This window comes from Strongylocentrotus purpuratus, unplaced genomic scaffold (assembly GCF_000002235.5).
Source record: "Strongylocentrotus purpuratus isolate Spur 01 unplaced genomic scaffold, Spur_5.0 spur5_scaffold_6, whole genome shotgun sequence".
Classification (NCBI taxonomy): domain Eukaryota; kingdom Metazoa; phylum Echinodermata; class Echinoidea; order Camarodonta; family Strongylocentrotidae; genus Strongylocentrotus; species Strongylocentrotus purpuratus.
Window position 1 is genome coordinate 38,543,663 of NW_022145612.1, and position 23,370 is coordinate 38,567,032.

Below are 23,370 nucleotides of genomic sequence, written 5' to 3' on the forward strand. Positions count from 1 at the left end.
CTCAGCTACTTACATGGCGCATAAAACATGACTAGGGTATGCTTCTTCTTCTTGGTGAAAGATTTAAAGTTATCATCGGTGAGATGGTCCACTTCAGATTCTGAGTCACTCCATGATGGTTCAGGGGGTGGGGGTGGAGGGGGCTCCTGTGGACTAAAAGAAAATAATATATACATGTGAATAAAAAGAAGGCAAAACTGACATAAGGCTTAAAGATACAATGTCCCTTTTGCAGCCAACCTCAAATTCTGTAGAATTTTGCAGGAATTATGAATATGTCATGTATGTCCTATCTGTGAAATTTAAACGTTAGCAGTGTCCTAATATTTAAATTATGCAAGGAAACCCGTTTACTTGCTAGACTTCCCTGTCAGACACTATTGAGTGACTGACTGGCTTTTTTTCTTCTTTGGTAATAACATACATGAAAAGAGTTGTAAAGAGTACATCAGCATTTGTCTACATCAATAACCCACTTCTTGTGATGGCCAAGATTAAACTGATTGAATCTTTGCCCAGCATAAAACGTATGACCATTCGGTACAATTGTCTGAAAATCAAGACTATTACTTTTGGGCTCTATAGCCCTAAAGTCGATTTGACAACTAATAGTCATTATTTTCCCACTTGAAGACATTTCCAAGCCTCACCTTTTTTAGGGAAGTTCTAAATAAGTATTATCTTTCAAATGCAGTTGGAATTTAACTTTTTCATTTATTTGGACTGCAAATGGGACATAGTACCTTGAAGGACATATTTAAACAAAATAAAATAAAGAATAATCTCTTGGTTGCAAGAGTCTTTATTGATGGATTTCATCGCTTGTTCCGTTTATCAGAGATAAATCACCCATCACTCCCGATACTTCACTCCCTCAGGGCTCAAACAGTGAATTAAAAGACAGTGCACACATCATGGGAATTACATAAATGGGAACCGAAAGGCAAGGGAGATGGAAGGGATACACATATAAAGAAGAAACTAAGATTTCACTAAACAATTATAGTAAAGAAGAAAGAAGATAGTAATGGAGTATTAACAAAATACATTCAGGCAACCAAAATATTCAAAACCCGTCTTCTTTAAGTGACTACAATAGAAGGAAGAATTTTGTTTCTGCAAGTTGCAACCACCCAATGTATGATGCTAAAAAAATAAATTATTCTCCTCTTTTTTGTTTACATTGTGGAATATACTACAAAATTTTGATTCAATACCAGGCCCAAACTTACTCTGTTAAATGTTCCACAAACTTGTCTGCTGTCCTCTCATTCAAGTCCCATGCATGCTCTCCATTCCTGCCAGTCACAGAAAATTAAGCATTAGAACACCATGTAGGATTGAATTGCGAACGGAAATTGTTAAAATTTTGTCAAATAGTACAAGATAAAAGTATACGATCATTCATTTTTTCACAAATTAGAGAATATAACCTATATACAAACTCTGTTAAATATGAAGAAAAAAAAAATGATTTGAAACAATTTTTCAAACATGATGTATTTCTTTTAATCTATTGCAAATGAATGGGTAAATATATGAATTACACACTGTAAATTAAAACAAAATTATTCATTTGAATATGCAAGGCATCTGCATTTTATATAACAAAACAACAACAACAACAACAGCAAAGTGAATTTATTGAGGAAACATTTCTAACAGACTCTTGATTCATATTTATCAACATCTTAACTTGACAATTGCTTTCCCAACCACCTAAGGTTGCATTTAAGGAACAAACAAAGTGTAGGGAATTGTAAAATAAAACACTTACTTGAAATATTTGAGAGTTGGGAATCCTTTGACCTCAAATCTCTCAGCCAAAGCTCTTGCCTTTGTTGCATCCACAGCACCCATAACTCCCTCCAGCTGGAAGCAAAGAAAAAGTAAAGATACATTAGGAGGCAAGTTGTTCTTAACATTTCGACCTATTTAAAGAACAAGGCTTAAAATCCACAATCTACAGTTTACTGAATCTTTCTTGTGTGTTTATACATGCACATGTATGTCCATCTCCTGTTTTCTTACCAGACAATTAGGTACATGTAGGAAAGAGTGGAAAACAGCCTTTCGTACAAGTAGAACATCAAAATGTATGTCCTGTGTAAAGGAGAGTCCCGCTTTTGTCTTCAATGATCAGTTCTCCTCTTTTCCCAAGGGTCTATAAAAAACACAATTTCAGTATTTTCACAAGTAGACTCTCATGCTATCAGGAAAACAGAATACTCTGGCCCTGACGACTAATTTTTGCTCTCAAATATTACTATCAGGACATTATGTAATACAGACATAACTTGAAAAGTTTACGCTGTGCCTTGGAGTAAATGATGATCTTATGAGAAAAGAGAAAAAATGAAGAAATGATGCATTTCCTATTGATTTCAACAATTTAGAATAATAAATTTGAACAAATATTTTGCCACTTCAAGAGGAATGTAAGTTACATAATCTGGCAAGTGCACATTCTCACCCCATTCTCCTTGAGCTCTGCTGCTGCTTCTACATATTCAGGCTTCATCTTCTTGCAGTGACCACACCCTAAATGCAAATGGGAGAGAAAGGGATGTAATACATCATAAGGAGAGATGAAAATTGACACCATCCTCCATCATTTCACTCTTCTCCTCTCTCTCTCTCCTTCATTCTTTTCTCTTTCTCCTCCTCCTATTTCAGCTTAGCCATCATCCATTCTTACCATAGCATTCATCTTTATAGCAATGAACTTAAAAAGCATCATTACTATCATCCTCATCATCAACAACATCAATATCCCAAATATGGTCATCATTTTAATCTTCATCATCATTATCAACATCATCATCAAAATATATCAATATCACATGAGTATCATCTTCAATATCATCCCCTCTTTCATCATCCCATAATCATTACCATCATCACCACCATCACCACTACCAACATTACTACCTTATCTTCCCCACCACCACCACCACCACCACCACCACCACCACCACCACCACCACCACCACCACCACCACCACACCACCACCACCACCACCACCACCACCACCACCACCACCACCACCACCACCACCACCACCACCACCACCACCACCACCACCACCACCACCACCACCACCACCACCACCACCACCACCACCACCACCACCACCACCACCACCACCACCACCACCACCACCACCACCACCACCACCACCACCACCACCACCACCACCACCACCACCACCACCACCACCACCACCACCACCACCACCACCACCACCACCACCACCACCACCACCACCACCACCACCACACCACCACCACCACCACCACCACCACCACCACCACCACCACCACCACCACCACCACCACCACCACCACCACCACCACCACCACCACACCACCACCACCACCACCACCACCACCACCACCACCACCACCACCACCACCACCACCACCACCACCACCACCACCACCACCACCACCACCACCACCACCACCACCACCACCACCACCACCACCACCACCACCACCACCACCACCACCATAATCATCCTATGTCATACTCACATGGTGCATAGAACATGACCAAGACCGAATCATGGCTGGCGATGTAATCATCAAAGTTCTCCTCTAGATGGACAACATCATTTTCCTCATCACTCCATTCTGCCTCCTTTTCTGGCTCTTTTGGTTCCTGAGGACTGATCGAGACGGAATCATTAAGTATACATGGACATAAACAGTAAAGTTAACAATGATAAACCATTTCTGTACAGCACCTATCACAGCATGATCTAAACTTCCTATGCGCCTCACAATGGGTTTGGATAGTTGTACCCAAGCTTTGTCTTTAGCTTATCAGTGTATACGGTAGTGTAAATGTATTTCGAGGAAAAATTCATGCCCAATACCAATTTAACATCTTGATAGAGACAGACAACTGTAGATAAAATGCCTTTTTTATGCCGGTATTAGAACCTTAAACCTTTTGATTGGGGTTCAAGTGAGTGAAACACTATACCATGATGCTCCAACGTTACCATGATCATCTTGTAGCATATCATACTCACAATGGGAAATGCCGCTATTTTTGTAATATAACCAAATTTAATACGTCTTTGTGAAGGGCCTCAATACAAATTATTTCATTCACCTCTTACAAATGTAACTCAATAGTCAGAATGTGAACTGTACACAGTATATGTTGCTAGGTAGGACAGACATTGTGGCTTGCTTACCTAACACATAATATAGATGCAGTTTGCATTCTGACTATTGAAATACAATCATTCTTAACAGGTGAATAAAATAGTTTGAAATGAGGCACCCTACAGAGACGTATGCATTAAATTTGGTTACTAAAAAAGCCTATTGAAAGAGGGACAAATAGATAACTAAAAAACTTGTATCAAATCTTTTACTGCTGTATCTTTTGTGTACCAATTTCCTTGCATATGTTAAAAGTGAAGATTTCTTTTGAAAGCTACAGTAAATGATATCATATTACATGTCAAAATCTCTAATGCAGGTCTATTATCAACATTTTTTTGATCTTGAAGCTGTTGAGGTGCAAGAGGAAAGAGTGGCAAATATAGAATCATGTCAAGTTGCAAAGGGATGCTAGTGCCATAGCATTCAAAACTTACTCCTCCATCCAATCGATTATTCCTTGTCTTGTTCTCTCACCGCCAAAGTCAAACTTCCTCTTTCCTTTCCTGAAAGTAAGAGAGAGAGGGAGAGATGAGTTAGATAGTTGGAGAATGAGAGAGGAAGAGAAAGAGAGGGAGAGAAAAAGAGAGAAAGAGAGAAAGAAAGAGAGAGAGACGCACACATAGGTGAGAGAGAGGGAGGGACTCTGGGAGGTATGGAGCAGTAATGAAAGCAGTGGTAAGTTGTACGGAAATTATTATATGGAAATCATTGGTCTTAATTCCTAAAAGTCTTATCAATACAAAACAGCATGTGTATAATTGCATCAATACATGAAGTGCAATACATGCTAGGATACTTCTTGTATCGTAACAAAATATTTTGGTTGTAAATGTTATTTTTTTTGGGGGGGGGGGTTAGTCCATTATATTGGTTTAAGTTGATGAGGTAAATAAAACTTAATTTTCTCAATTTTTAATTTTGAGATATATATAAGATGGTGCATGAGCCCATGATAGTTAAAGTGATATATTTTTAACTCTTACATATTCTTAAATATGTTTAGTGTTGATTTTCATATTTTATCCATCTTGAATATAATATAAATAGGAGTTCCCAAAAGGAACAAGCCCTCATTAAAATGAAGAACGAATCTGTCTGGTTGGGCAAATTTATAGATCTGAATTGTAAAAAAGGAAAAATTAATAATATACCCAATAATTCAACTTTCATCTTTGTTTTTGTGGATGAAATAAATGGATGAAAGTCATCTGGCAAGTGGCATACATGAAACATTCAACAGAATTGCCCATCTAATAATAAATGATGTGTTTTAATCATATCTTGTCTTTGGCTTACTCAAAATACAATATTGTTGGGAATCCTGTGATGTTATAAGCTTGTCGGGAGGCCATGTTTTCTGGTCTGTCCACGTCCATTCCAGCTAATACCTTGATTGAGGAAATGAGACCAAAGAACAAATGAAAGTCAGATCAGATCAAGAGGAAATATAAAGAGGAACTATCATGCCAATATTGTGATGGGAAAAGAATTAAATACCCCCCCGCCCCCTCAGACATCGATACAAGCTAAAAACAATCATATCATATTTTAAACATTTAGATTACAATCACAAGTTTACTAACCTTTTGTGAAGAGATTTCCTGAAGGAAGTTTCATACATTGTTGTGAAAACTTTGTACAGTTATACAAACCAAATGAAAATGAAAGTCCGATACATATTTATTCAGATGAAAAGAGGAACTACAATGCTAATACAATTGTGATTGGAAAGTAATAAATACCCCCTAAAACATCAGACAATTGATATGTTATACTAAAAACCTCTATATCATATTTCAAAGATTATCAGGACAATCACAAGCTCACTAAACCTTGTGAATATGTTTCATAAAGGAAGTTTCATACAATGTTATTAACAACATTCTACAATTATAGAAGACATCTTTAATTAACTTTTCCAATTAACTTTGTTTTTGAACCCTATTAGTAATTTGAGACAAATATTAAAATCTTAGATCCTAATATATATGTAGATCATGTTCTCAGTCGTTTGTTAGAATTGATTGGCCATTCTTAAAAGAGTGAAACAAATGTAACATATGCAACCACACAAAGTGGTGCCTACATGTACATGTAACAAAAATGTTCAAAAATGTATACCTAGTCTAGGAAGGTAAGTTAAAATATATCAACCAGAAGTGTCCTTCTATAAAATCACAATATTCTGCAGATGAAATATAGATTAAAACTGTTTTTCCTAAGATTGATCAATAAATAAAATTGCACAGCTCAACAAATGGGGAGAATTATTCTTTGATGGTGGCAATTTAACTTTTCTATTACATAGCTCTACTTCCCAATGAACTCATCTGACTCTGAATAACTAAGTTGAAATGATGGTATAATCTTACCGCATCTCCTTTCAGGTCTGTGGCTGCTCCTGCAAACTCGGGCTTCATTCGCTTGCAATGACCGCACCCTAGGAAAGTGAACACAATCACATCAATAACAGATGGAAAAGATTTGCATTTCAACTAACATCTAATTTGTACCCCCCAAAATCAGATGGAGGAAAATACAATTAAACTAGAATGCTTTAGAGAGTAAGTGTATGATTGTAGTCAATGACTACTTGTGGGCAGTCTTTCTCTTCATCTTTTGCTGTTGTTATGCTTACACTAGTATTGCAGTAGATAATTTTGTTTCTAGATGCTTATTTCACACAGTTTATTCATAACAAATTGACAAATTTCATGACAAATTGTTTGAAAGTCCTATCCAGCGGACTACAAGAGTGTGGTTCATAAAAAGGTTTACTCCAGGTTTACTAGAGATTTTTCAAACCCACTTTCTCCCCATTCCCAGACCATTGCAGCAGACTATTGCACTGATACATTTAAAGTTCCACTAAGCTACAATACAACCTGCCTAAGAAAGACTGCCCATGGGAGACACAACAAGCAGTCTTCAGGTTGGCCGTTTTAACAGGCCAGTGGTCTTTTTAAACAGGTTTCCTTTAGTTATGTTTCAATAAGAACCACCATTTCTCATAGGAAACAGAAGTGTGGTCTTTATAGACAGGTAGTCTTTGTATGCAATTGGTCACTAGGTTAGACTGTAAACAGAATAGCGCTCTTTCTAGAAGCTAAAAGTGAATGAAATGTTTAGAATTTGCATTTAGACATAAAATTATCGAAAGCAATACTGTTAGTATAAAAACAACAAAACCTGTAGATAAAGACTGCCCATGGATTTCCTCTATCACATGTCTCAAAGAGAAGAACTGCTTCAAGAGAGGCAAAATGGAACATAAAGAAGTAAATTTTTTTGGGATTTTAACGTAGGAAGTCAAATGCATGTGTGTACATACACATACATGCTTGATGCTAAATTAAACTAGATGGAATTTTGACTGCGCGCAGTCGAAAATGATGCCTCCGCCATAGAGCAATTTAAACAAGTTTGGAATTTAAATCTCCAGTGGTTCTTGAGATATCATGATAACAATCTCAATGTATGGAATTTCATAAGTTGACCTCTGTGACCCTTGACCTTTGACCTACGTGCTCCAAAATCTACTCAGATTGTCTTCCTATGGTGATACACACTATCATTAAGTTTGAAGTTTAAATCTCCAGTGGTTCTTGAGATATTATGATATGGTGATACATACTATCATTAAGTTTGAAGTGAAAATTCTCCAGTGGTTCTTGAGATATCGCGATAACGATCTCAATGTATGGAATTTCATAAGTTGACCTCTGTGACCCTTGACCTTTGACCTACGTGCTCCAAAATCTAATCAGATTGTCTTCCTATGGTGATACACACTATCATTAAGTTTGAAGTTTAAATCTCCAGTGGTTCTTGAGATATTATGATAACAATCTCAATGTATGGAATTTCATAAGTTGACCTCTGTGACCCTTGACCTTTGACCTACGTGCTCCAAAATCTAATCAAATCGTCTTCCTATGGTGATACATACTATCCTTAAGTTTGAAGTTTTTACATCTCCAGTGGTTCTTGAGATATAATGATAACAATCTCAATGTATGGAATTTCATAAGTTGACCTCTATGACCCTTGACCTTTGACCTACGTGCTCCAAAATGTAATCAGATTGTTTTACTATAGTGATACACACTATCACTAAGTTTGAAGTTTAAATCTCCAGTGGTTCTTGAGATATCATGATAACAATCTCAATGTATGGAATTTCATAAGTTGACCTCTGTGACCCTTGACCTTTGACATACGTGCTCCAAAATCTAATCAGATCGTCTTCCTATGGTGATACATACTATCCTTAAGTTTGAAGTTTAAATCTCAAATGGTTCTTGAGATATCGCGCTAACAAACTCAATACAAGGAATTTCATAAGTTGACCTCTGTGACCTGTGACCTTTGACCTACGTACTCCAAAATCTAATCAGATCGTCTTCCTATGGTGATAAATACTATTCCCGAGTCTCAAGTTTAAATCTTAAATGGTTCTTGAGATATTGTGATAACGGTCAAACGGGACGGACGTACGGACGTACGGACGGACGTACGGACGTACGGACGTACGGACGGACAACCCGAAAACATGATGCCTCCGGCACCACCTTCGGTGGCGGAGGCATAAAAATATTTTTAGTGGAAGGGGATCGGACTTTATGAATTAAAACCTGTGCTTTTAAGATCTTTTTGCAAGAAATGGTTCTCAATCTCAACCATTCCTTACTAAATGTTTTATCAGTATCTGTATGTATGAATATGAACAAATGTTACAATCACACGTATGGAGAAAAATATATTATAATCACTTACATGGTGCATAAAACATTGTCAGCACTGGCCTCTTCTCTTTGCTGATTAATTTTTCAAATTCCTACATCAAAAAGAGAGAAATCAAAGAGGAAAAAGACGATTAGAAATTGAGTGTTGTCAATGGCAGAATCAGGCCAATGTCCACAATCAAACTAGATCTACTAACAGAAATATATCTCGCCCAGTCTATGACCAACACAAAACACTGTATTCATGGATAATATTAATATTGTGGTTATTCACACATTTTACATTTATTTTCTTCATCTGACTAGGAGTCGTGTCTTCTGAAAACTATTTTTTGGAGTGGAATTACACACAAATTGTGAAATGACAAAATATTGTCTGTGCTACATGTATCAGACTTTGGTTAACAATCATGCTCTCATTATGAACTCTTTCTTCATTATCTGGCTCTTCCTCCCATGGTACACACCTCCCTCTGAATCTCCCTATCACTAACTCCACCCTTAACCCATCTTTTAGTTTCGTTATTAGTGCACTGCCTAAGAAGAAACAGTTTCTAAATAAAATACAATAAAATACTAAATAACTAAGACAACGTCCTGTCTTCAGTCTTTAAATGTTTCTCATTTTAAATTACCATAAAGTTTTAAAATGATTACATGTTCATTCCGTGCTTTAAATTTTCAGATTCCGGCTCTTCCTCCCATGGTACATTCCCCTCAACATCTCAAATTCACAAACCGCTAACTACTTTGATAACCAATTATTTTTCCACCATTGCACCTACTAAAGAAATGATTGGGTTTGAAATAAATTGTCTATAATGAAAAGCTTATGTTCCCTTCAGTCTATCAAAATTTCCTTCAAGACACTACAATATGAGAAAATAAATGTCCATTCTTTCAAAGATTTACCTTTGTACTCTCAATATGAATCACATCATCAGCATCTGGCTCTTCTTCCCATGGTACATCCCCCTCTGGATCCCTCAGGAAGTTTATCAATGACTGTTATTATGAAAGCAAAATAACAACAAAAGATTAAAATGTAAACATTGAAACCATTCATTCATAGGCTGTCTCGATGAGTGTATTGCCAATTGATATGGTAAAGTAAATATTTAGTCTAAAATCCAGGCTATATGGTCAATATCGTACATCAATGGAATATTAAAAACTGAATGACACGAGGCATTACAGCTAAATAAAAACCCAACAACTCAAGCTCTTTTTACAAATCACAACTATATTTTTACGTTCATTACAAAGTACAAGCTCTATCAACATGTTGCAGGATCATTTCAGTGTGTTTTGTTTGTTTTTGTATATACCAGGTAAATGCAAATGCACCAAGACAGAGAAATGTAATCCCACTATGCCTTGTTGTACTTCGTGCTGGTGGCACGCAACGTGTGTACAATGTAAGAAGATACATGTTACATTATACACACTTACAAATAAAGATTCTCATTTTAGACAAAGCCAATTTGCCTCCATGGCTTATATGATAATATTCAAACAATTACCGTGATTTAATGATGATAAAACAGTATGCTAAATTAGTCACATAGAAAGGGACTTTACAATGTTCTAAACTTGTGAGTACACATCTTTCAACCAGTGCAGCGCAGCAAAATGCTTGCCACCGATGGAATTGATTGTTCTGATATCAGTGGACATTTTTACATTAAATTTGGATGTCAAAAGCCATCCATCAATTGATCCTGACTTAAAATTTTGCCAGATTTGGGATCAATAAGAATCAATACAAAAATTAAATTGTCATTTTGGGGGCCAAAAGGTAACCAAAATGACAATATCGTTGTTGATTAGGGCCAATTAAGACTCTTTTTCGAGCATTAGAGCATATTTTTACATATAATAGACCCATCAAATCTTCTTTGCTGATAATGATTGAATAATTTACCCCTGACCTAAAATGACCATAGGTCAGTCTTTGCAAAGAAGAGGCTAAAATTACCAAAACATGAGTCGGGTCAATGTGACTGATACTAAATCAGCACAAAATTTAATCCCAAATATGGCTATTCAAACTTTCCCCAACAAAAATTCTGATTAAAATTTAACAATGCCACAACTTATATTTTTGTTGACTTTTCCGCCATGATGCATCACATGAATCGACTAAACACTGGTGCTGCTAGAAGGCACTGTGAATCCACCGTATTGGGAGTCAAGTGAATGAACCACATGACGCCGCCATGTAAGAAAATTATAACAGATATCGTGTGAAAGGCCTCACCATTTTAATAAGTTCCTTAAACCAATATTAACAAGGAAAAGACAATGAAAAGCATGGACTACAGTCACTGAACATGAATATATCTAGAACATGTACAGTACCTTGACATTCATGTTTAACAATATGAAACCAAATATTAAGTTTCATTTTAAAATTCATTACACTATAAATAGACTTTATCTTCTTACCTTTTTTCTCATGAGCCTATCATAGTCTTTATGATAATCACCGTCTCTGCAAAACAGAAAGATACAAAATAAAGAAGACTTTAGATATGATGAATCCTCGCAAGCAACCATTATTTCATATATTCATCTTTTCATATTTAATTTTTAATTTTACCTTTTAACAATTTTATTTCATCATTTTGTAAAGGAAAGACAAGGGGTGGAATACAAAATTATCTTCAAGTCTGTTTTGTTGCTGCTTTTGCTGTTTGAAATATTTTGGTTTGAACAGTCATTTTAGACAAATATTGCTGAAAGGATATATCAATTGTGGTTCTGCTGATGACAGAAAATGAATCTCATATAAAGTTATAAACTAACACTTCTGGGGGAGGTGAAAAATAATTTGTGAGAATTTTCAATGTTACTATGCACGCGTGGAAGAACATCAGAGAAAAAATGTTTCCTAAAAAGCATGGCTTTTCAATAGCCTTCATTACATGTAACAGCTTAAAAATGTAGGCCTCATTTTTATGTCACATATTTGTATAGTGACTGTAGTCCCACATACATCTTTCTGTGCACAGTGCTTGTTACTTTACCAAGACTGGGCCAAATTTCTTATCATTTTGATGACTCCAGAACCTTGCAGTACACACTAATACTTATATGCTACATGATCAACTTTTTTCTGATCGATTTCACACCATTTCTTTCACCAGAACTCAACTTTATCTTTAAACAGAATGAATGATCATGTATTGTAAAAAGAAGCGTACTAATTATACTTACTTGTAATGTTTCAAAACTGTTGGTAATGGTGAGACTTTGTATTTTTTACACAGCTTCTTGGCTTCACTGTACGTTTTGAAAGAGATGATATGCAATAGAGAGAGAGAGAGAGAGAGAGAGAGGGGGGGGGGGAGAGGGAGAGGGAGAGGGAGAGGGAGAGGGAAAGAGAGAGAGAGAGAGAGAGAGAGAGGGGGAGAGGGAGAGGGAGGGAGGATAAATTCAAATGAATACGGTAAGAAACAAATAATCTAAACTGAATGAATTTAGTGCCGATACTAAATATCTTCATGGCATGGAACATAATCATCTGAAATCTACGGCAGATAGAGCATGAAAATAAACATTCACAATCATGCTCAGGACTTTAGAAGGATGAATTCTTGAAGACTGAAGTAGTCATGAGAAAAATACTTTTAGAAGGATGACTTTCATGAAATATTTGAAATTATTTCAAGGTTTTCTGGTAATAATTAGTTCAATGCCTGCAACGGAATCAAAGATAAGGTCAATATGGTTCAATATTTTTAATATTCCCTGAAAGCACAGTATTTTACCCAATATTACTATCATCATAAATTTTATCAGGCATATCAATTTTCATAGACATTACATGTACTAACAAATCTGTTTAATGTGGGTCCGGTTTCAGGTTTTTCATGAGGCATCGTATTTCATATGAGCCAGGCAATATATTACAAAGTAAATACTATCAATTGAGCCTTTGGATATAACACGAAGCAAGGTCTCTCCTTCCTTTTTTCCTTATCCCTTTCCTCCTCTTCCTCCCATCCCCAAGCCCTCTTCTCTCCCTAGAGACTATAGATCTCTCCTCCCCCCCCCCCCCAGATCCTGTATCATCCCTCTCCTTGCAATATATCTCAGCGGGACTTGCGGGAGATGACTACATCCTAATTAGCTCAAGCAGGAAACGTAAGGTTGTCCCAGGATCGTCGCATTGGTAAGTCATGGACGGTTGAGATGGCAACTCGTGCATTTCTTGCACAGAAATGGAAAAATTTCATAAATTCACAATCATGTGAACAGGTGATATTGTATTCACAAGAGCTTACAGAGCTTTTTGTCCCCCCCCCCCTTGAAATAAAATAAGATAATCTGCATGTACATAACTGAAGACCATACAGTATATGTGAAAAGACGAAATCTCTTTACAAATAGGAATGTCAAATGATGGAGATTCCATTATGTCACTTGTCTCTGTTCCTTCACATATGTTGGCACTATTTTCTTTCTCTGAAATTTATGACAGAGTATGATCTTTTGGTAGGATCTTTTTGTTTATTTCAGGGGGTTGAAAGGCCAATAACAACATGCTATTCATATCATATGTTGTGTAGAGCAATGAGAGTGGAAAGGTGTTCAAGGAGAGAACTGGAATTCTGGAAATTCATATTTTGGTATGGAATAGTGGGACAGTTGATACACAATACATGTACATCACAGTTGTATGACCAATATCACAGTTTGAGACTCCACACATTATGTGCGTATTTTCAACATTTGAACATTCACGACTCTTTCATTTTTTTAAATCGATTTATTACATACATGTATTAACATGTTCCCCCATTTTCACCTACTGTACATGTAATTCAACTTGTTTGGAGGTCGTACTTTCCTTGAACTTATCTTGGACTACACAAAAAAGCAATCAAGTGTAATGGTGCTACTACTAGGATGACCAAGAAAAACAGCCTGATATATGTATTTCTCAAACAAATGTCATTTATGATAATCTCTGTTCTTGCATGTTTTCAAATTTACTTGGACTTGCAAATTTTTGCATAGACATACTAGAAATACCAGCCGACAGTCATCTTGCTAAAAAATTCCTTTTTTTCTTCTTTGTCTATTTTTACTCTAGCATTTCAATTTTCAAACAAGATTATCATAAAGTGCTCTCATTTTATTAAAGATGTGCAATGTAACTAAAAAAACTTCATGAGAATTTGTTGACAACTTGGCTCAGACATAACATCAGCCCCCCCCCCCCCCCCTCCCATCCAAATCCTGAAAAGAATAACACACTGCAGAGTGGTCATAATAGATAAATATCTATCTGATTGAGAAATTCTATACATTGATTATTTGCTCGCTGATTCTCAAAGCCCAGAATTGTCATGGCCACTGCCATAATTGCCTGCAACCTACACACCATCATATCACACACAAAACAAAATTTGGATGGTGCATTGTGTATGTCTACAGGCAAAACTATATGTATAGGAATAATCGGCATACACTGTAAATAATCAATGTTGGCTTTCGACTCGCCCTAGACCTGCCTCAATGAAAACTGAATTTGATTAATTTCAATATATGTCGGTCCATATGTGTACAATTGAGAGTCCTAATTTCAGGAAGATGATTCAGTACATGTACATGTCACATTATATGATTACGGTAGAGATTTGCCCCTGTGACATTTAATCTGGGCTTCTCATGGACTTGCAAAATACATGTAATAAGGCATTTTTTCATTCATAATTTCCTGCTTCTCTCTCATCTATAGCAGCGTGTTGTTTAAAAAATTTAAGCCATATCAATTCAGTGTCTTTTTAGAGACATTTTTGCATCATTATTTGATCCAGAATGCTAGGAATTACAGCTTATACTTGGGCAGAAAGAGCAAAAAACACAGAGAACTTTGGGTCTATTTCCAAAGTACGTTGCTCTGTTCTCAAATATAAATGAATTGTAACTAATCAATAAAGTCTCTAAATTGGCAAGGCATTGTAAAATATATTATATAATCACTATTTCCAAGAACAAACAAAGAGGCAATATTACAATTAAATTTTGCAATTTTCTTTTACATTGTTTCATTAATAACATCAATAAACATAAATTTGATGAAAATAAATAACAAGAACAATTGCCACTAATTCATTAAAAAATGCTATAACATAGCAGTTGACAATCTATTTCATTTATGAGAAACCTTCATCCCAAAAGAGCTCAAATTTATTAATGCAATTTTTTGTTCTAGCAAATGCAGTACACACTATGAATATGACGGACAATGAAAGCGGACAAAATATACAGTTCCTCAGGTAGACAAAGGAACATCCCTTTACTGCTAATACGTAAAAATGTGTAGAACAGGTGTCACATGCATATTCACCTGTTCTACACATTTTTACATAATAGCAGTGAAGGGATGTTCCTTTGTCTATCTGAGGAACTGTATATTTTGTCCGCTTTCATTGTCCGTCATGTTGACAAGGGATAACAGCAGATGAATGAAATGCTTTATCACCATAGTGACCACACACACAGTGAATAATTCATTTGATAAATGACTTCACATAATACGGCACGTTATCCCGAAAATGGCGATGCCCATGTCGTGCTGAGAAACTGTACATTATTCTTGCTTTAAATGCCTCTCTCATACACTTTGGTGGGGAATATTGTAGATCACTGAAATGGGCAAGAATATACTAAATCCCCCAGAATAATTAAAATTATTTCTTGGGGTGAGGTTTCCTTTTAATCACTTTAGCTCCATCATAGTCTAAATTTCCTCATAATCTTCTTTATTCTGTATTCAATAAAACTTCAAATAATGATAAAATGAGACAGGCTGAAAAAGGAATTGGGTGGGGACATCAAATGACACGTAGGAACAATTTAACTTGGTCTTACCTGCAGTCAATAAAGGCCAAGGTGGCTAGACCCTTCATTTCTGCTGCCACATCACTGTATATATTCATCAGACTCTCCGCAGATTTGGCTGGAAAATTAGAAAATAAGGAACAACATATAAGTGAGTGATCATTTCATTAAAGGCAGGGTATTCTACCGACACTACTTTCAATTTACATACATGTATACTGCCATCTGCTGCTCACAATGTCACCATGTGTCACTTCCCAAAATCCATCATCAACTGCATGACATGAGCGAGCTTGTGATGATGCTAAAATGCCCTGCCTTTAAAGAGAAGCTTGCATACTGCTAAGATGAAAAATAATTTGTGAACTTTCAGAGTCTTGATTTTCCTTTATATTACCATGTAAGAGAATCTAGTAGAAATGTGTCCTATTCAAATGGTATCTAAATATTCGAATGCTAGTCCTGCAGGCCTACTTTCTAACACATTATTATAAAAAGATAAAAAGAAAAGCCAGACAAAATAATTGGCGAAAACTACACCCAAAAAATAATCTACACAATAATTTTGGTATAGAATAAATAATGTTGATCATTAGAAGATGAGGCAATCAAAATACAGTCATCCTGATAAAAATGTATGTATAGTTGTATACCAGCAACCACATGGCATGATACCATTGAGCAGCAGACAGAAGGGCATACAGTAAGCACTTGACCTGTTCAGCCATTCTACTAACCCAGAAGGTCATTAGCATGAAAATGCCTGAAACAACCTTCAAAATGATATGCTCATTTGATATGAAACTACATGTACGAAAATTAGGTACCGGTAGTTACAAATTACAACTCCAGAAAAAAAACCATCCTTGTGATATTCATAAAATGGTATTTAATATGTATAGAGCAGTGAAAACCCTGGAAGCCAGTTATCTCAAATTTGCTACGTGGCATTTGTGTGCTTATGACCTTCTCCCAGCGGCGGCACGACGATATGCGCCAATTGGATTTCAAGCAAGTGTTCATTAGTTTGTTTACATGTCGCCAACAGTCCAAACAACCCACATACTGAATCATTAACAGTTAATTATTAATTTGAACAGAGTTTCTCTTGAAAAGTTAGAACTTTTACTACTGAAATTAAAAAATAGCTTTGAAAGATCAGAATTGAAAAAGTGCAAAATAATAAAGCAATTTTCAGAAATTTTAGGGCCATTTGTACTACCGGATAGTTTCATAATTAGAAGTATATATAGGTAGACGGCATAAATAGTGAAAGTGGACCCAATTATTTGAATGACTGAGGTTCATGGTCTGTGAGGATATTGTATTTTTTAGTTTCATACGTACAGTGTATACTACAAATGTAAAAATTAAAATTATACTTTTGAAGAACTCACCATCTTTGGAAAACAGAACCATGATGTTGTTGTGCGTCCGCAATTCCTTCTTGAATTCTTTCAAATCTGTGAAGTCTGCTACAAATTTACGGTTAACATTCTTTTTTGCTGCCTCAGTAGCTAAGATCTGAAGTGACAGAGATAAAATTAAAAAATCTTGTAAATATCTCTGGAAAAATCAAAGAGATCTATATATTAAAATCACTGCAAGGACATTACACAAGTAAATTTTAAAATTTTTTTTTTTTTTTAAAGTGTTGATTTATGCCCCTCCACCTGGCACTGTGCCTGGCAATGTCTCCTAGCTCAGTCATACAAGGTGTGTTGACTCACCATTAGGAAACTAGAACAACACTACCTGTATGGCAGGATTTCTGTTTGGACTTAGAATTAGAGGAAAATTTGTCTGTCATCTTTAGTTTTAAAAACGACATTGTTACTATTATTTGTGGCAAGTTCACAGGCACAAATCGGCGCCTTCAACTGCACCTCGCAGTTAAATAAAGGTCCTTCCCCACATGGGTTTTTGAACACGGACTTGGCTTCCTGTCTGCAAAAAAAAAAATTAAAAAAATGCCCCCCCCCCCCCCCCCCCAAAAAAAGGGGTGTGCCTTACACACAGAGATTTACGGTACATGTTGCAAAAACAAAACAAAAACAGTTTTGTAAACAAATGTATAAACTTAAATACCGGTATATATTTTTTGTAATTCCATAAATTTACAAACTGTAGTTCAACGTAGTTCTATTTTATGATACTGAATTTTTATGTTGTGGACATCTTCAATAAAAGGAGTACAGTGATGTTTACAAATTAACTGTACTAGAGTGTGTGCAGTGTCAAATGAGGAGTTACATGTAATAAAGTTTGGTATTCTGAAAGCTCACTCAAATGTTTAATTTACTTGAGAGAGATTGAAGAGATTTTAAATTACAAAGTACTTTGTCTTGCTGAAATATTTAATGCAAGTTTTATTGGCCATGCAATCATAAAAGTGATGTTTTAAAACTCTCTATATACCTCTCTTTAGCGTGTTGAATAAATCTAGTCATCTGATTGGTCGAAATTGAAGTCGTAATTTTAGCCATGCCCGTCTATCTGTCAATACCCTTAGTTTTTTAAAGATCCCTGTTGCCCCGGGTAACAGGCCAAATAATTTTTTTTTGCTGAGATCCCCATTGGTTCATGTGTAAAAAGTTTCTTTGTGCGAGCGCCGTTACCACATACAGTGCAGTGTATGTGCAATTCCTGAATGATTGTAACATTCAGCCTTATTCAGGCAACTTTCCAGCAAAGATTTACAGACAGTGTTTCAAATAAAACCAGTTTTAACAAGAAAAGGATAAGGTAAGAATTCTTTGTAGATTTTTTGTGAATTTGGTATATAGAAGATATATGGACTGCTTTAATATTTGAAGCATAGCTGTTTCTATCCTGGCTCTCGGGGACTGCCGCCATGGCGCGCCTCAGGGTCATACCAGGATGTAACGCCCCTTTGAGCCTATAGAAGCAGCGATGCCTCACATAGCAGTCAATATACATGTACCTACAATATTGCCTGCTCCTTTTTCACACAATTGCAAGGAAACAAGTGTAATATGAGACAATTTTGAGGAATTGGGAAACAAGTCTTCCACAGGCATTCTGAACAAGCTGGAACTTCATTACAATTTGTGAAAAATGTTAATAGTTAGTTTGTTATTCCCACATTGCTTCTGAGTAACCTTGTAAAATCACTTCATAGTCACAGGGGTAACGCACATTCTTTTTTTTTAATCAGTTAAAGATACTATGTCCCTTTTGCAGCCAACATCAAATTCTGTAGGACTTTGCAGGAATTATGAATGTCATGTATGTCCTATCTGTAAAATTTAAACGTTAGCAGTTTCCTATTATTCAAATTATTCAAATTATGCAAGGAAACCCGTTTACTTTCTAGACTTCACTGTTGGACATTATCGAGTAACTGACTGACATATTTGGTAATAACATGAGCTGTAACAGGTACATGAGCATTTGTCTACATTAAATAACTCACTACAATAGCCAAAATTAAACCAATTCCAATTCCAATGTCATATCAGTTAGAGTAAAATACCCTGATTTTGTAAGCGACTTAGTGTTATTTGTGATGATACATGTAGGCTAAAATAACTTTATTCATTCATTTGTGCATTCACAAAGTCAACCTGCACTGTAATGAGTGGTTGGAAGACTTTCAGATTCAGACAGTGCTATTAAATTTGTATGAATTGAACTTCAAAAACTTGATAATTTAAAAAAGTAATGCGCTAATGCACTTTCGCTCTGCCATCGGGCAATCTTCATTTCGTCACATGTATTGCTTTCCCCTTAACTATTCCTCAAACTCTACAGTCTACACATGTTGTGAAGGCTTTCTCAGCCTAGTGTGTGTGACGAAAGTGCACTATCACTAGCACCAGAAAGTAATTCATAATTGATCGCAACTGAATCTGCACTTCAAATTGTAAGCACCTACTCACACAAAAAGGTGCATTTCAAATTTGAAACGTCCACTCACACAAAGGGAGGTTCAATTATAATTTTTGCAACATGTTGTCCACATTTTTAATCGTGGCAAAATACACTGTCTGTCAAACCCACACGGCACGAGACCAAAGGCAACCCACATTTATACGCCGAATCTCCTCGCTCGCATGCACAGGACAGCGCCGGTACATCCCCCGCTATCGCCTACCCTGGAACATCCCCTGTTTACAAGCAACCGACCAAGTATCATTTCACCCATTTCAAAGCTAAAAAACATGATTTATCTCTAAAACATCGTTTCAAATGCTCTCAGTAAGTACATCATGCAATCTCTTCAATTTTCATAAGCTCTCTTACCAAAACGCTGACCAAAATACACGTGGTAAGACCACGGGAAACTTTCCCAAAGAACTTCGCCATCTTGCCACGTTTACGTGTGTAGGCTACGGGTACAGTACAGGTGCATGTGTGTTATGTTGGTGTTCGAGCTCGCCATTGCATTGCATTGACATGCGCATATCGGCCGTATTATGGGCGGGGCTCTTTCGAAGTTGACTTTGCATGCAAGTGGCAAGAACCAACCTTTTTTGAAAGGAAGGCGTGGACGTTAATCCTAATTACCGGGAAAGTTTGAAAAGTTAAAAGCAAAATGCTTGTCAAAATATGAATTAAGATATATTGTTTAGATTTAATTTGCAGAGACTATATCAAAAGAATGTATTTTTTTAATATCCCCCCAAGCGCAAGCTCGAAACTAGGATTTTATTAGGGGGGGGGGGGACAGGGGCGGATCTACCTTTTTGCCAAGGGGGGAGGGGGAGGGGGTTGACCCAGTGGCGGATCCAGGATTTTCCAAAAATCGCGCTGTTTTACTGTTTTACTCTTTTTTTTTTCTTCACTTGGCCGCCCAAGAGGGGGGGGGGGGTTTAAACCGCTGACCCCCCCCCCCCTAAATCCGCCCCTGAGGGAGAGGGAAGCGCGGAAGCTTTGATGTTTCATTAAATTATTAGAGAAAGAAGACGAATCGTTGTACCGTTCTCGACTCTTCCTCCTTGTCTAAATTCAGGTCCCCCCTCCCCTCCCGTGCCAAGCGCGGAAGGTTTGACGTTTCGTTCAATTGCATATTGTTTATGTTTAAACTTCAATCTATTTATTCCGTCGGAACTCACAAATTCATAATTATAATACACGTCAAAAGGGTCCTTTTCATTAGCCATTTGCCAGAACAAATGTCACTTTGACCTCTTTCCATATTGCCTAATGATAATTATTTTTAAAAAATAGCACAACTCTATCTAGGTTTAGAAGGTTATCGAAACGTACCTAGTTGAAAGACTGACATAATTTTTCTTTGTATCTTAATGATTTCTAATTCTCAATTGCTTCTTGACCACTAAGGACCTACTCATCAGTGTGTTTGATGTGTGTGTGTGTGTGTGTGTGTGTGTGTGTGTGTCTGTGTGTGGGTGTAAGTAGTGGCGGATCCAGGGGGGCCGGGGGGCCCGCCCCCCCCCCCGGCCAAAAAAAGAAGGAAGAGCAAAAAAAGGAAGAAAAAAAAGAAGGGGAAAAAAAGAAATAAAAGGGGTAAGATATCAAAGGTATCAAAATATGCTCATAATTAAATGCCTAAAACCCCTTGACTTCCGGTGGCTCTGCCCCCTGGACCCCCCCCCCCCGGGGCCCTAGGGCGGACGGATGGATGCTAATCTGTCGGTAATTTAATGCTTAAAACCCCTGAGCTTCTGGGGTCTCGGCCCCCTGGACGCCAATTAATGTCCTGCCAGTGTCAAAAATAAGGTATCAAAATATGTTCATCTGACCGTAATTAAATGCCTAAAACCCCTAAGTTTCCGGGGCTCCACCCCCTCGACCCCATCAGGGGCCCTTGGGCGTGCCCTTGCATGCTTGTCTAACCATTAAAAAAATCCTAAAACCGCTTAGCTTCTGGGGGCTCCGCCCCCTGGACCCCACGCCAATTCGTGACCTGCCAGTGTCACAAATTCGGTATAAAATTTGTCTCATCTGACGATGTATAAACCTCTGAGCTGGACCCAACGCCAATTGTGCCCTGCCAGTGTCACAAATCAGGTATCAAAATATGCGATGTAAACCTCCAGAGGTATCAACCTCTGGGCTTCTGAGGGCTCCGCCCCCTGGACCCAACACCAATTTGTGTCCTGCCGGTGTCACAAATAAGGTATCAAAATATGCTCATCTAACGATAATCTAATGTATAAAACCCCTGAGCTTCTTGGGGCTCCGCCTCCTTGACCCAACACCAATTTGTGTCCTGCCGGTGTCACAAATAAGGTATAAAAATATGCTCATCCGATCATGACGGTTATTTATTGCCCAAAAACCCCTGAGCTTCCGGGGGCTCCGCCCCCTGGAACCCACGCCAATTTGTGACCTGCCAGTGTCACAAATAAGGTATCAAGATATGTTCATCAGACCGTAATTAAATGCCTAAATCCCCTAAGTTTCCGGGGATCCACCCTTAGGCGTGCCCCTGCATGCTTGTCTGACCGTTATGAAATTCCTAAAAAACCCTGAGCTTCTGGGGGCTCCGCCCCCTGGACCCCACGCCAATTCGTGACCTGCCAGTGTCACAAATAAGGTATCAAAATATGCTCATCTGACCGTTATTTATTGCCCAAAACCCCTGAGCTTCCGGGGGCTCCGCCCCTGGACTCCACGCCAATTCGTGACCTGTCAGTGTCACAAAGAAAGTATAAATTTTTGCTCATCTGACGATTAATTGATGTATAAACCTCTGGGCTTCTGAGGGCTCCGCCCCCTGGACCCAACACCAATTCGTGACCTGCCAGTGTCACAAATTCGGTATAAAATTTGTCTCATCTGACGATGTATAAACCTCTGAGCTGGACCCAACGCCAATTTGTGCCCTGCCAGTGTCACAAATCAGGTATCAAAATATGCGATGTAAACCTCCAGAGGTATCAACCTCTGGGCTTCTGAGGGCTCCGCCCCCTGGACCCAACACCAATTTGTGTCCTGCCGGTGTCACAAATAAGGTATCAAAATATGCTCATCTAACGATAATCTAATGTATAAAACCCCTGAGCTTCTTGGGGCTCCGCCTCCTTGACCCAACACCAATTTGTGTCCTGCCGGTGTCACAAATAAGGTATAAAAATATGCTCATCCGATCATGACGGTTATTTATTGCCCAAAAACCCCTGAGCTTCCGGGGGCTCCGCCCCCTGAAACTTACGCCAATTTGTGACCTGCCAGTGTCACAAATAAGGTATCAAGATATGTTCATCAGACCGTAATTAAATGCCTAAATCCCCTAAGTTTCCGGGGATCCACCCTTAGGCGTGCCCCTGCATGCTTGTCTGACCGTTATGAAATTCCTAAAAACCCCTGAGCTTCTGGGGGCTCCGCCCCCTGGACCCCACGCCAATTCGTGACCTGCCAGTGTCACAAATAAGGTATCAAAATATGCTCATCTGACCGTTATTTATTGCCCAAAACCCCTGAGCTTCCGGGGGCTCCGCCCCCTGGACCCCACGCCAATTCGTGACCTGTCAGTGTCACAAAGAAAGTATAAATTTTTGCTCATCTGACGATTAATTGATGTATAAACCTCTGGGCTTCTGAGGGCTCCGCCCCCTGGACCCAACACCAATTTGTGTCCTGCCAGTGTCACAAATAA

General features: G+C 37.7%; 1 protein-coding gene across 1 annotated transcript in view; it reads right to left on the bottom strand.

Moving 5' to 3' along the window:
* LOC576717 (protein disulfide-isomerase A5) overlaps window positions 1-20,146 on the bottom strand; it is a 31,613-nt gene extending 11,467 nt beyond the window's left edge. The window contains exons 1-15 of the mRNA XM_031000291.1: window positions 20,049-20,146; window positions 17,180-17,306; window positions 15,813-15,900; window positions 12,147-12,212; window positions 11,376-11,421; window positions 9,840-9,932; window positions 8,959-9,019; window positions 6,555-6,622; window positions 5,479-5,570; window positions 4,617-4,685; window positions 3,538-3,671; window positions 2,474-2,541; window positions 1,778-1,872; window positions 1,233-1,298; window positions 14-153 (exon numbers count right to left, since the gene is read on the bottom strand). Of these exons, the coding sequence (XP_030856151.1) occupies window positions 14-153; window positions 1,233-1,298; window positions 1,778-1,872; window positions 2,474-2,541; window positions 3,538-3,671; window positions 4,617-4,685; window positions 5,479-5,570; window positions 6,555-6,622; window positions 8,959-9,019; window positions 9,840-9,932; window positions 11,376-11,421; window positions 12,147-12,212; window positions 15,813-15,900; window positions 17,180-17,306; window positions 20,049-20,111 (1,276 nt within the window). The 5' untranslated portion in view covers window positions 20,112-20,146. The remainder of the gene's footprint in view (window positions 1-13; window positions 154-1,232; window positions 1,299-1,777; window positions 1,873-2,473; window positions 2,542-3,537; window positions 3,672-4,616; window positions 4,686-5,478; window positions 5,571-6,554; window positions 6,623-8,958; window positions 9,020-9,839; window positions 9,933-11,375; window positions 11,422-12,146; window positions 12,213-15,812; window positions 15,901-17,179; window positions 17,307-20,048) is intronic.
* Between the last annotated feature and the right edge of the window lie 3,224 nt (window positions 20,147-23,370).